At 32.5% G+C, this 13,851-nt stretch overlaps 1 protein-coding gene across 2 annotated transcripts in view; it reads left to right on the forward strand.

Annotated features, from left to right (window-relative positions):
* The window catches only part of CDH12 (cadherin 12), a 996,051-nt gene that overhangs the window by 915,855 nt on the left and 66,345 nt on the right, over nucleotides 1–13,851 (forward strand). For both annotated transcript variants that reach the window (XM_036896727.2, XM_036896726.2), the window contains one exon: nucleotides 114–281. In XM_036896727.2, coding sequence (XP_036752622.1) covers nucleotides 114–281 — 168 coding nt within the window. The remainder of the gene's footprint in view (nucleotides 1–113; nucleotides 282–13,851) is intronic.

The following is a 13,851-nucleotide window of genomic DNA, read 5'->3' on the forward strand; positions in this document are numbered from 1 at the left end:
TAATAATTTTTGTTAGCATAACTTTGCTAGTGAATCTAGATATGAATATTTTTTTCTTGCAGAGTATTTTGGAAAACACAACATTTGTGATATATTTTTTTTTTCTACTTAAGGTGTTATTAGAACAGCTTTGCCAAACATGGACAGGGAAGTCAAAGAACAATACCAAGTCCTCATCCAAGCCAAGGATATGGGCGGACAACTGGGAGGGTTAGCCGGAACGACAATAGTCAACATCACCCTCACTGACGTCAATGACAATCCACCTCGATTTCCCAAAAGTATGTCCTTTCCTGTTAAGTCTAAATTAGTGCAGCTTTTGAAAAAAAAAAAACCTTACATTTATTGAATGTTATATGAGCTGTAATAATTTTCAGACATTTGGTCTTTGGGGAGCTAATGCTAATGGATAAAATTAAATGACTTCAGAATTTCAATTTTCCATTAGAATCTCACACTGTATGACTTTACAGAAGATAATATAAATGAGTCAATAATTGAAAAATGAGTCATATGCTATCGATTCCTATTAAAGAAAAATATCCAAAAGAAGTTTGGATTTTGCTCTAATTTCTTATTAATTGAAAAAGTAATACAAATATGAAAATTCCAGTGTAATTTCACTTGTATTTATGACATATATGCCAACATATATTTGCTGTATCAATAATTAGCATAAGAATTATTTGCCTTCTCTTTAATGATTATATGTATTGAATTATTTCATATATTTCCCTGTAAGTATCAGATGACATTACAGTGATGCTACTTAAATTAGTTTTATTTTATTTCAGTTTTGCAATAGGTGAAAATTGCTGCAGTTTCTATAATAATAGAATGATTCACACCTGTATCTTCTCTGTAACTCTGTGTTTCTTATTGAAAATGAATACTTCTCACTTGTGTTACATCTAGTTTTCTTTCACAGCATTACATTTAACACCAATCAGTATCTGTTTGATTTCTGGTACATTTTCAAGGCTTAGTAATCCAGAAACTGAATGATTTTATCACTGGCTGTATAAGGAACCTGATTAAGCCTCTAGCTTCTCATTTGTGTGAACAGTTTAAAAAACAAACCAAATGATTTTCCTTTTCTGATTCTAGAAGGAGAGTTTTAGTTCATCTACTAAAATATATAACACTGAGAATATTTAAATGGACATTTTATTCCTTTAGCTGTGTGTTTTTTCATATTTTACTACTTTGTCATTTTCTCTTAAAATCATCAATCTAGATATTCTTAAGGAAATATTTTTACTTAGTGATCAGAAAATCCAATGGCCAAATGTTACGAGAGGCAATTAGTAATCATCATACTTCAGCAAATGAAATGTATGTGACAAATGGCTAGTAAATGTTGTGTTATGTTTAATAACACAGAGTACTAGAGGATCACTTCCCTTAATTTACTATCAAATGGAACAGGAAAAATTAATTAAAAAGGAAAAATAAACAGTGCATTTTATTTTTTAGCATATGGCATTAATAAAGAATATGGTCCCAAAGCTGATAGCTTTTTTTTTTACTCTGAATTTCTCATTCCTTCTAGTTTAACATAACATTGAAACATAAAGGTATTCTTTTCTTTTCCCTGCCACTCTAAAACCATGCTTCTTAGAACATATTGGCAAAAAAGTCACATGACACATGTTGGATTGTCACCATTCATCAACAGAAAACTGGAAGGTCAGAAGAAATATGTAGAGAGGAGCCCCATGATCAAATCATTTTATGCTTGTAATGCATGCATATTTGAACTATAGTCTGGAACTATAACAACTGGGAGATATTTTTGAGTCATGAGAAAGAAGAAATTTTTCACATTTTTGCATGAGTTAAAAGAGAAATAGAAATAATACCTGGCATGTTGAAAGATAATCTACCTGCTCTCACATAGAGGCAAAATATTTTATTTGCAAAAGAAAAATCGTTCCTTATAATTAATATAAAAAACTTCTCCATCTACTGTAATCAAGGATATCTTTACAGGATCTTGAAATTTTACATGCTGTCTTATGAAACTCTTTACTGTCTTGTCATTTTGATATTCATCCTTTAGAGGAAAAGACAGAATACATTTATAAACAGAAAGCCACTTTAGAAGTCAATGACTTTTTATGCAGAAATATTTCTCATGTGCAGCAATTAAACTGCAACTGTGACACATTACAAATTCAAATAATAGCCTTTGAATGTGAAAGTTAAGAAAACATATATTCCATATGTAAATAACTTAAAAGCAAATTCCCTGCAGCCAGCTATACAGTCGTTCATGCCTATTAAGCAATTATTCTGGAAAAAAAACTTCTTCCTTCAGATGAGCTTCATAAGCTACAAGTTTAGTTGCTTAAAAATGAACAAGATAATTTACTAAACTTTATTAATCATTTTGATATATAATTTGTTTGGGTTTTATGGGTGTACATCTGCATATGTGACATTGTTAAGTACACATTTCCATCCATTTTCTGCTCCAAATCTGTTAGAGATGGAAAGGAAACTTGACTGTCATAGGTATTTGCATCATGCATGTATAAACTGATGCTGTTTTATTGTTGCAAAATAGATGACTCCTGACATATCAGAACTTCCTGCCAATTTAATATGATGATGCTGGCAATGATAAATTAGTATGTGTCATGTACTGTGCAAAATGATTTGCATGTATATTCCAGTTTGCTATTCTAATGACTTTATAGTATTTACTCAATTTTTGAAATATAATAGCAAAGCTATATTATTGATACAAGTTAATAAGACATTTTTAAAAGTTAAAAACATGTGCAAGGTTGTGCTGTCAAGAGATGAGAAAAACAAAACCACATTTTAGATAGTGACTTCAAAACTCTTTTTATCAACTCTCCCTTTCAAAGGCAATTTGTCTTGGATGCCTATGTTTGGCCCAAAATATCTTACATATAACCCAGAAAACTGTCCACAAAGGCAGTAATACCATTTCAGAAATATAAATAGTACCTGGCATGTTAAGATACTCTACCTTCTCTCACATAGAGGCAATATATTTTATTTGCAAAAGAAATAACTTTCCTTATAGTTAATATAAAAACTTCTCCATCTACTATAATCAAGGATATCTGTACAGAATCTTGATCTGTTAAAATAAGCTACAGAAAAATGCTGATGATTTCCATTACTTGAAATTTAAATGATGAAGCCATTGAATAAGATGATCTAACTTAAACATTATCAGATCAAATCAGTGAAGTGATATGGTTCATTCACATTGGACAAAATATTCATACGTTTCTTTTTTTTTGTGTAATAATGTAATGAATATGAAAACAATTTAAATGAAATAATGCTTTCCAATAGAAGGTTAGATAAAAAGAGATATCTGATTTATAGGAAATCTTTATAAAGAAGTATTGTTTCTTTTCCAGTATCATAAGACAGGAAGAGACCTATTAGTATGATAAATGAGTTCAAATGCAGAAAAGAGGACATTAATAATTGTTTCAAGAAAATGTCTTAGTGATAAATAAAGTAGTTATTTAAAGTAACTCTATTTTCAACCAAATACCTACCAAACATATTTATATTGATTGTTGCTAGCTATAGGAATCTTGATTCTGTTAATAGTCAATAATACATTATTTTCACAATGTTATGCAATATAAAACATGTAGTTATATCCATATTATACAGGTACTCAATTTAACAAATATGACACTGGAAAATTTAGACTTCACCCAAGAAAAATTATTATCCTGAAAATTTCAAAATAATCTCAATAAAATTAAAGCATTAAATGCATTAGTAGAAATGCCTACTGTACAAATACAGATGTTTTTTCTTCTTGTTGACATAAATAATCAGATAAAGACTACATATATATGCATAAAAAAAATATATATGTATCTAAATATTCTTTCTTCTATTGTACATTCATGATATAGAAGGAGTGCAGGGTGCCCAGGTTGATTATTATTGAATTATCAAATAAACAAATGTTGATAGCTATATAAATTTAATGTGTTTAATTAAAATGTATTTTGTCTTTTTAACCTGCCATAACTTTTATGGCATCGAGGTTAAAACTAGCTCTTTTATTATTTTGAATTTTTTAATTTACAGTTGTTAATTTTTAAAACAATATTCATTATAGTATGTAGTATATAAAGATTTTCATTAGAATCAACATAAACCCAATAATACCCAGATGGGGCCACAAAGTCTTTCTCTCTATAACTTACCATCTTTATACTTGTAAAATCATAAGCTGTAGACCAAACTTTTTTTGGTACAACTATTCAATAAATCATTTCTAATAAAGAACTGAAGGATAATTGAATTTTGACAATTACTCAGATCCAGACGTAGAAAATGTACCCTCACCTTCTCCCAGGTGTCCAAGTTTGATTGTCGTAGGGATGACTGAGAGCAACCACTAAAGATTCAGGTTCCAGGACTGAAATTTATTTATACAAACTGCATACAATTTGAGAGCATACATGCATACAATCTGAGAGTTCACAACTTTGTATAGATTTTCTATATCTAAATTTTTATAGAACTCTACACAAATACCACACATTTTTTCAGTCATTAAATAACATCTAGTTCTTTGAATGCAAAGAGGCCTTTGAAAAATATTTCTTGTCCTTTGAGTGCAGAGAAAGCACTCTTACTCCCCAGGATATGCCTGAATATGTAAATCTGGTGAGAATCACTTCTTTTCACAACCTCTCTCTGTTATGGTTAAGAGGTGAAATATACAGAATTATCACATCCCATTTTACCTGGAGACACTGACTACAGGCTTCCTACCTGCAGATCAAGTGCAAATAACTGATAACAACTCCCAGCATGTTCCTAAATGATGTCTCTGAGGGTGAAGCAAAGGTCAGATTGTGTTCTTTTCACAATTTCCAATATGTGATGTTATCTTAGGTGAAGGAATGAAAAAGCAAAAATGGTGGCAATTACTCTGAAAGAAATACCAGAAACAGAATGGCTGAAATGATACGTATTATGTGAAATCCACTAGCATTTTAATAAGGGTAACTATATCATCTTCATTCACATATTTGAGGTAGGGAAGATAGTGTGGGTCAACTTGGTTTGTAAAATTAACAGTATATAACATTATTTAATATAGAACTTTGAACTACAAATGCAAGTTAAGGCTTTCCTTAATTGGAATCAGGTGAAAGTTTTAAATAATAATACAAAAAATCAATGATATACTAATATGTGGACATAATTCACCCATATTTACTTATGATTCTCAAGTTTGGTCCTGGTGCTGATTGGCATCAACCTCTAATATACATTATACTTTCTACATTTCAATTTTTACTACTATGAAGTAATTTCAAATACATAACACTTTTCTAGCATTGTCTGACAACTTTGCCTAACTTAGGGCTTTAGCGTGTTTCTTTCCCAGATACCTCCAGATTAGGGAGAAAATGTAATTTTCAGAAGTAATGTTTATATGTTATTCATATTTTAACTATGTAAATAGGATATATTACTATATGACCTTTTAAGCTAAGTCAAAACTCCTAAAGATATGAATAAGATGAAAAATAAATAGTCCTTTGATATTGTATGTATTTGTGATATATGACCATGTGACTGTATATTTTATACATATTTATATATTTAAATATTTTATATATGTATGTGTGCATATATACATTTATATCTATGTAAATATATAGGATATATATATATATGTATATATATGAGGATATTTATATATTTATATATCCTCACTTGGAAATTTTTTTAATAACATTAAGGAAGAAATTGTTAATCTTAGAGTTTGAAAATATCACACAAAAAGCTGACATTCAGGGGTTATCTGGGTCTCGTAAAGATTGCAGCCCTGATGATAGAAATACAGTGATTACAAATGTGATTACATTTTATGATTCCATTTCTGTTATTGAAAAACAAGCCAAGACATATTGTAAAGCTAGCTTTTTACTAAATGAAATAAGCACTTTTGGTTTAATTCCCAAAGGGGTCTTTTGTCTACTTCACTAAAAACCAACAAGAGATGTCTATTTCCTGAAGACAAGGCAGGCAAATGGTAACCTCAGTCTTGTTTACTAGTAGTTTTCCCAATGGCTCTCAAGTTGTGTTTGCCCTAAGAATCTCTTGGGATCCTGTATCTCAGCAATGGAAGTTCTGACTTAATTGACGTAACTTGGACCCAGAAATCTGAATTTTAAGTAAGGGTTCTGTTGGATTCTGCCAGAATACATAGTCTGCAGGGCACAATTTGAAAATCAGTGGTCTACTATGCTGAAGTAGCAAGAGTTGATTCTCTGAGAAGGCATTTTCATTATTCATTAACTAGAAGTAATGAATTAATTATTTTGTATCTCATGAGAATTGTTTTATCCATGCAAAATTCTCTTTCTACAAGATATTTTTGGGTGGATACAGAATATGAACATGTATTCATTTTTTAAACTAAGTATTTTGAAAAGCTTCTTTTTCCTACAATTAAACGTTCATACACACTGACACATATTGCTTAGAGTTCTTCCAAGGAGCTTACGCATGTCAGATACTGATGCTTTAAGGTTAACTCTGAACTGATGCTGTCTGAATGCAAGCTCAGTGAAAAACTTTGCACTCCAGCTTCTCCAGTGAGAAGGGAATAGCGAGTTTCAATGGTAGTTGTAGGCAAACAAAAAAACAACATGATTTAAAAATGACATCTCATTGCATTATGGTCACATTATATCACTTTGTGCTTTGCCAGTGAAGGTACAAATCTATTTTTAGATGATGCTGAAACATTTTGATGACTTACTTGGTCCTTTTCCCCAGGTGACAAAGGGCGAAAGATTGAAGCCTCGTTGTGCCTGGGCCCCATTAACCAACTGACAGAATTGAATTTGTGTAATGTAATCCTGCCAGAAGCACTGTATATTATTATTATTAGCACTCTATCATCTATGCATCTTTAAGAAATTTGACTCTTAGTTTTAAATTATTTTCGTGAACCATATTAAATAAAGTTTAAAATTGAAGTGACAATAAAGATATTGTGCTTAGTCTTATCAGTGCAATCAACAATAGTAACAATGTCTAAAGACTGTGGACACTGAAAATATTTAAAATATTTTTTAATATTAATCTGTACTTTCTAGCTCACATAAGAGAATTTTTTCTAATTTAAAATATGGGAGAGGTGGATCGAATGTTGTGGCATTGTAGAATCCACAATTCAAATATGACTCTTTACCTATGATGCAATAAAAACTCTTAGGTTCCTAAACAGGTAAATGAGCTAAGACATAGAAAATCTAAATTAGAAGTTCTCCCATTTCCATCTTCTAGCCTTCCTGCAAAAATAAGAAAAAATATGTCTCTTGTAGCAACTTCCTGTCAATCACATCAAGTAAGTAGATGCCAGAGACAGAGTTTGGCAGACTTAAGTAATATTAAAACCTTAGGTCTCTGACTGCAATCCATACATCTCTTACTTATTAAGTCCTCAGTCTGTTTTTTCTGCATTTGCCTGCTAGAACTTCATTAGCCAGTCCCAAGATCTTCCCTATGTGATACAGTTGTACCCTCTTTACTGAACATGGTGATGATAGTAGTGAGAACAGCAGCTAATGTTTATTGCACAGGTACTAAATCACCATTAAAACTGCATATCAACTTCTTTCATCCATATGAGTAGGTCTGCTTCTTTATTCACTTCTAGAAAAGCAAACTGAAGGAGAAAGTGATTGTAGGAGACGGAACCAGCTACTTTGTAATACATGTGTGATGCAGCATAATTGAGTAACACATTAGAGGTGTGATATTTTAAAATATGCATGTATATGAAAATACAGATTACTGCTTCCTACATCAGAATTGAGCCCTTAGGTAAGAGTAGGAGCTCTGAATGTGAATACGGAGCATTCAATCCACTGCTCCACTAATCAAAGCTGAAAAGACATTTGCTTACAGTGTCTGTATTTTATGTAGAATGATTTGTTAAATAGGGAGCCTAGGCTTTGGGAAAGGTACTGATGAAAACCTCAGCTCAACCATTTCCTCACTGGGGTCTGAATAAGCTAAGGAAACTCACTGTCTCATGTTTTTACATAATCAACTAAGATAATAAATAGGGCGACCATACATCTTGGTTTGCCTGACACAGTTCCAGTTTTCACTTGTGTTCCCAAATCAGTTATGAAGAGTAATTCCTTTTACTCTCAAAAGTGGCTCTCTTTGGGTAAAATGAGATAGGTTTCTTAAGAATAATGTACAGAGCTTCTGGCAGGACTATATAACATAACTTGGTTGAAGTATCTAACTACAAAGATGTTTATTACTTTTCTCTTCTCCCTCACACTTTCTCTTTCTTTTCTCCCTCCTTTCAACCCTACCCCCAAGTCTCCTTTATATCCATCCAACTAGAGTATGTTCTGTGCCTTTCTTATATATTTCTTTATGTCTTTTGCTTCTGTTTTGTCAGAATCTCCAATTAATGTATGATCTAACATGACTGAAGAGAGAAATAGCTCAAGAAATAGCTCACGTGTAGCAGGACTCACCACCAGGAAAAAAAAATCTTAGGACTGATTGTATATCTTTTATGTACATGGAGAAGTCAATTTCAAAATTCTACTGTAGAAATATTTGGGTAGTGAATACAAAATAATTCTATCACCAAAATGAGGTTAATTTCACTGTTGGCCATTTACAATGACTATATTGATTTGAATTGCAATATTCTGATTTACTTTAGCCTGGATAAAAACACCATTACAGGATTAAACTAAGCTATGAGTTCTCTAAATGCTTGACACTTACCAAAGTATTACAATCTAAACTCTCTTTTATGGATAAGTAAAAAAAAATCCTTTCTTATGTGAAGTTTTAGTCTTATTCTATCAAAGTCTGAGGAAGAATGTAGGCCGCCTTTATGGGTGCTGCCTTTATGGGCTAGCCTTAATTGATTCTCATTTTATCCAGCCTGACATCTACTGACTTCATCTTAAATAATTTTACAGTAAAGTTATTTATGATTTATTCATATTATAATGATAGTACTATTAAATATTTTTTTAACTAGGGTAAGAATATATGCTCTGATTATTAGTACAATTTTCCCAATTTTCATAAAAAGCTTAAATTTGTTTTGTTATTGTAGTCTATGAAAATCACATTAACAGCCAAATTAAAAATTCCTTCAACTTTTATATACTCATATATGTGTAAATTGATATTTGCTTTTGATACAAGATATGAATTTGAATAATATCTCCTTACTTAGCTCAGCCAAATGCACCCTATAAGACAAATATCTAGAAGTGTAAATATAATCACAAACTTCAAAATAAGAATATGTTCAGACTAATCATTGGTATAAATAGAATATGGTAATTAAATCTAAATGGGATTATTAGGAAACTGTGTATGAAGAATGTAGCATTTGAGAAGAAATTTGCCATAGGAATTTAACAGACTGAAAGGAGAGGAAGTTGGTGACAGTCTATCACAATCCTGAAGTATAATCATATATTTACATATGCATGCACGTGCTTTTGAGTATATCATACGTTGATATGTTAGAAAAATAACTTGGATAATGTGGTGAAGACTGAAATTGAGAGTAGATGTAGAGAAAACTTAGGTCAGTTATTTGGAATAGATTAGTAGAGGCAGAGCTGAGAGATGTTTCAGTAGCAGAACTGAAAGGATTTTGTTCTCTGTTGGATTTAGAGGAAAAGAAAAAGAGTATGTAAAGAAATGATTTAAGCAGGAAGATTGTTTCTCTGTTGAGATACTGAAATTTGAGTGGAGAGGAGCAGGAGATGGTTGAAAATACAGGGATCCTCAAAGAGAAGACAAAACCAAAGAAATATTTCTAAGGGATGTAAACATAGAAGTGAAAATTGAGGTCTAAGGTATGGATAAAATTAATAAGATTAAAGAAGAAATGACTGTATTTAAATTTTGAATATAAGAAAATCCAGGAATGAGAAAGAACAAAGGAATAAGAAGAAACAAGTATTAACCACCTCAAACCTTTAATAGATTTCTGACAGTTTTGACAATTTTAAATCATAGATGCAAAAACATCCTAAATTCACCATTTATTTCATGTGGCTTAAATTTCTCTGTTTCATATTTGCCATATTATTGGTCTTAGCACTTGCATGGGCAAGGAAATTGGACTTCTAAAATATTTCTTTGTGAGAGTTAAACAGAATATAACCAATTCTAAAATCATGGAAACAAAACGTTCTGTATGTAATAAATCTATTTTATTAACAAATATAAGACACAATCTAAGATGGGAACCCAAGTCATTACAGAATAGATCTGAGAAGATTTTGAAGGAAATAATATCTATATTGATTTCTGAAGCCTGTAAGGAGAATTAGCCAGTGGGAAAGCAAATGTGTACCAGAATATTTATGCAACTGCAAACACATGATGTATTATTTAAAGGAATGTATACATAAAATTGTAAAAAACTGGAAGTGCAAAGACAAGGAGAAGTTAATCAAAAAATGGCTTTAAACTGTCCTTAAAAAATGAAGGATAGAATTTACACACAGGAACATGAAGAGTATTAGGCAAGTGAAACATTTTAGGCATAAAAAAAGTTACAAAAGAGGGAAGATAAAGTGGGTATTCAAATAGGTAAGATACAGGCAATGACAGAAAACTTATATACACAATGTATGAATTTTTAATGAATATTCATAAATAAAATCTGCAGATCAATTATTTGGGTGCTATCCAAATACTTCATTTTGGCTAAAAGAAACTATGTAGGAGGAGACTATTACCAAATTTCATTTCTCCAGACTACCCTCATAATGTTGCAAAAAATTTAAAAAATCTGTGACAAATCAAACGTTTGGGTAAATAAATATTCCCAGGTAAATTTAAATTCCAAACATTTTTTCAGGAGCAGAGTTTATAAGGTGTCAAACTGATTTATTGTTGATAATAAAACTTCTGGTGTTGCGTATTTCTGTGAAACTATTGGACAATATTACTGAGAATTATTGACCTACCATATTTTGTTAGAATGATCAGAAATTATATAGACAAAGAAAAAAGAAAGTTTGCATATTTGATGGAGGTTTTAAGGGAATATTAAATGTACTCCATAAAATGGAAGAACAGTGGAGAGTTATTTATGCACTTGAAGTGTGAAGTCTTGCTGAGATTTCCATCATGTTTACATATTACTAGGTAATGGAGATAGTGCTTAAATAAATTACATATATAAAAATCACATATTTTTGAGAATCAGAAACACTTTTTATTCTGACAATCATTATTTTAAGCAGTTTGGGTCTCATAGCTCATTTGGAGTTAGTTTGTTTGGAATTTCCGATGCAATCTCTTGGAAAAATAATGTTATAAGGAGAAATAGTTCTGCAGGAAAATACAGGTGAAAGGGCAAGCTCCCAGATTCTATTTTAGCCAATTGAGACCCGGATCATATTTCACCCAATTGGATCTTGGTCTTTCTCCCCTCCAGTCAGCAAGAAGTACACCCACCACCCCTAGACTCTGCCAATTGACCAAAGCCACGACTCATCCCCCACCAACTACCCCCAGGCCCAGCCAATCAGCCAGGGCCATGGCCATCACCCCCCCAAACCGCCCTGGAAACCCATAAAACCTTTGTTCTGGGGAAAACGTGCTCTCTTTCTCTGGCATCTTGCCACTGCATTGGTGCAGATGAGAGATTGAGCTCGAGCTAGCTCGAATAAAGGCTCTTTGCTTTTGCATTGGTGTTGGCTCCTTGGTGGTCTTCTGGGATTCGCGACTTTGGGCACAACAACAGGTATGCACTTATTGAATCTACAAATTAGTAGAACTATATAGTATTAAACATAATTTGTCCTTGATCACTGGGAGCTGCCTACATAAGGAAAAGAGAATTGGAAGGACAAAAGGAGATAAAATAAATTTCTCTTCCTTTCTTGGATGCAGAAGCAAAAGTCATGTTAATTTCAGCCACATCCCCTTCCCAAAACCCTCTTATATTCCCTAATGCTCTTCTCTTTATATCTTCATTGATTTTGCTAAGTACTAAAAAGAGAAACTTCCTCCAAATCTATCCTACCCACTCAATCCACCCTTGACTGGAATCAGTGTAGCTGAAATTCAGAAGAATTTGAATTATTTGAATTTTAAAAGAGCTTACTGGTTAACCCATTATTGTCTCCATTTGACTGACATTCAGGCAGTAAAACAAATTTAAGTAAAATGGGCAGAGAAAATGAGAGAGATTTTAGATTAGATAAGAGATGTCACTTGATTGGTTCACCTCGGTGCCTATGGGTTATCAGGTGTATGCACCCCACTTTCCTCATTTGCAGATTGGTAGAGAGGTGTGCCAGTGCTGGCCCAGTGCCAGCTGTGCACCTTTCCCAACTCTGCGTTCAGTGATGTCATGTTGGCTTGACATTAGTTATGCTGGAAGTTCTGACAACATAGAAATTGACAAAATACTAATAATCAGGGTTTGCATATGTTCTTGCCCCGTCCTCTGATCTGGTTTTTAGCATTTACTAGGACATCACTGGCTGGGGATTATAATAATAGTATCATAGTCTTAATCTGAGGATAAAATTAGTAATGGAAAAGAGCTCAGAACCTTGCCTGGGAAATAGCACTTTACAAATGACTGCTATTATCATCATCAGCAGCAGCATTATGTGTCTAGTCTACTTAAAGAGTAATCTCTGTTTACAAAGTTCTTTCTTTCCTTTCCTTAATGTTGACAGTCATAGATTTTCTAAAAGTTTATAGATTTCCTTGCAACAATCTTCTCATGGTTGAAGAACTGGAGTTTCTATGAGAAAGCGACTAAAATGACTACTTCTATCCCCGAAATGCAGCACAGAAAAGAGATTGCAAGTGGAGGGAGGGCAGGAAGAGTAGATATAATAAAATCAATTAGCAGACAACCATAGTGATGCAGATTAGTACTGTATGATTTTAGGAGGTAAAATTCAACAATATTCATGAATTTACTATGGAGGGGGTAGTTTGTGGAACTGGAGAGACAGTAAGACTATTTGCTGAGACAGTGAATTAGGAGAGGCCTTCTTCTAAAACTACGACATGTGTATGAACTCAGTTTTAAATATGTTAAAGACGAGATGCCGTGGAGAGATCTAAGTGAAGTTCTGTAATGAGATAATGTTTTGTCAACTATGAGTGAAACAAGAAATATGTATATATATGACTGGCATTAAACTATAAAGAATATTTAGCATAAAGATAGTAAATGAAGAAGTCAAGGGGATAGATGAAATTAACTAATATAAGGAAAGCTTGGATAAAGATAACCTGAGACAATCATTTGCAACCATGGTTGCAAAGTAGAACAAGAGGGAATTCAATCAATCCTGTTTTCAGGTCTAGAACAATTAAATTAAAATCACTTAGCTGGTCCCTGGCTGCCTTCCTTTTTTTCTTTTTTTTAACTTTCCAATATGCTGTCAAATTTGAGAATCACTTTTCTCTAGATCCTTTTTGAAAACTCTAACAAAAGGAGCTAAGAAGGAGCTAGCAGGCGATGAAGTGTGAGGAAAACCAGAATGATAGAGTGTCACAGATGTTAAGGATAAATGTGTTTCAGGGACGATGGACTGACCAAAAGTGTTGAGTGCTGCTGAGAAGTTGTCACTGGATTTAGCGACACGAATGACATGGAGCTCTCAGGGGGAGTTTTGTTTGGAAAGGCAAAGGAAATTCAGAGGATAGCTAAATAATGTTTTAAGACAAGGGAAATTTTTGTAGTATGACCAAATATGAGCAGTGTGTATTCCTAGAATATTTCAATTGAGAAGAAATCATTTTTTTGCAGAGGAGATAGACTTTTAA

Source organism: Manis pentadactyla, chromosome 2, assembly GCF_030020395.1.
Source record: "Manis pentadactyla isolate mManPen7 chromosome 2, mManPen7.hap1, whole genome shotgun sequence".
NCBI classification, from domain to species: Eukaryota; Metazoa; Chordata; class Mammalia; order Pholidota; family Manidae; genus Manis; species Manis pentadactyla.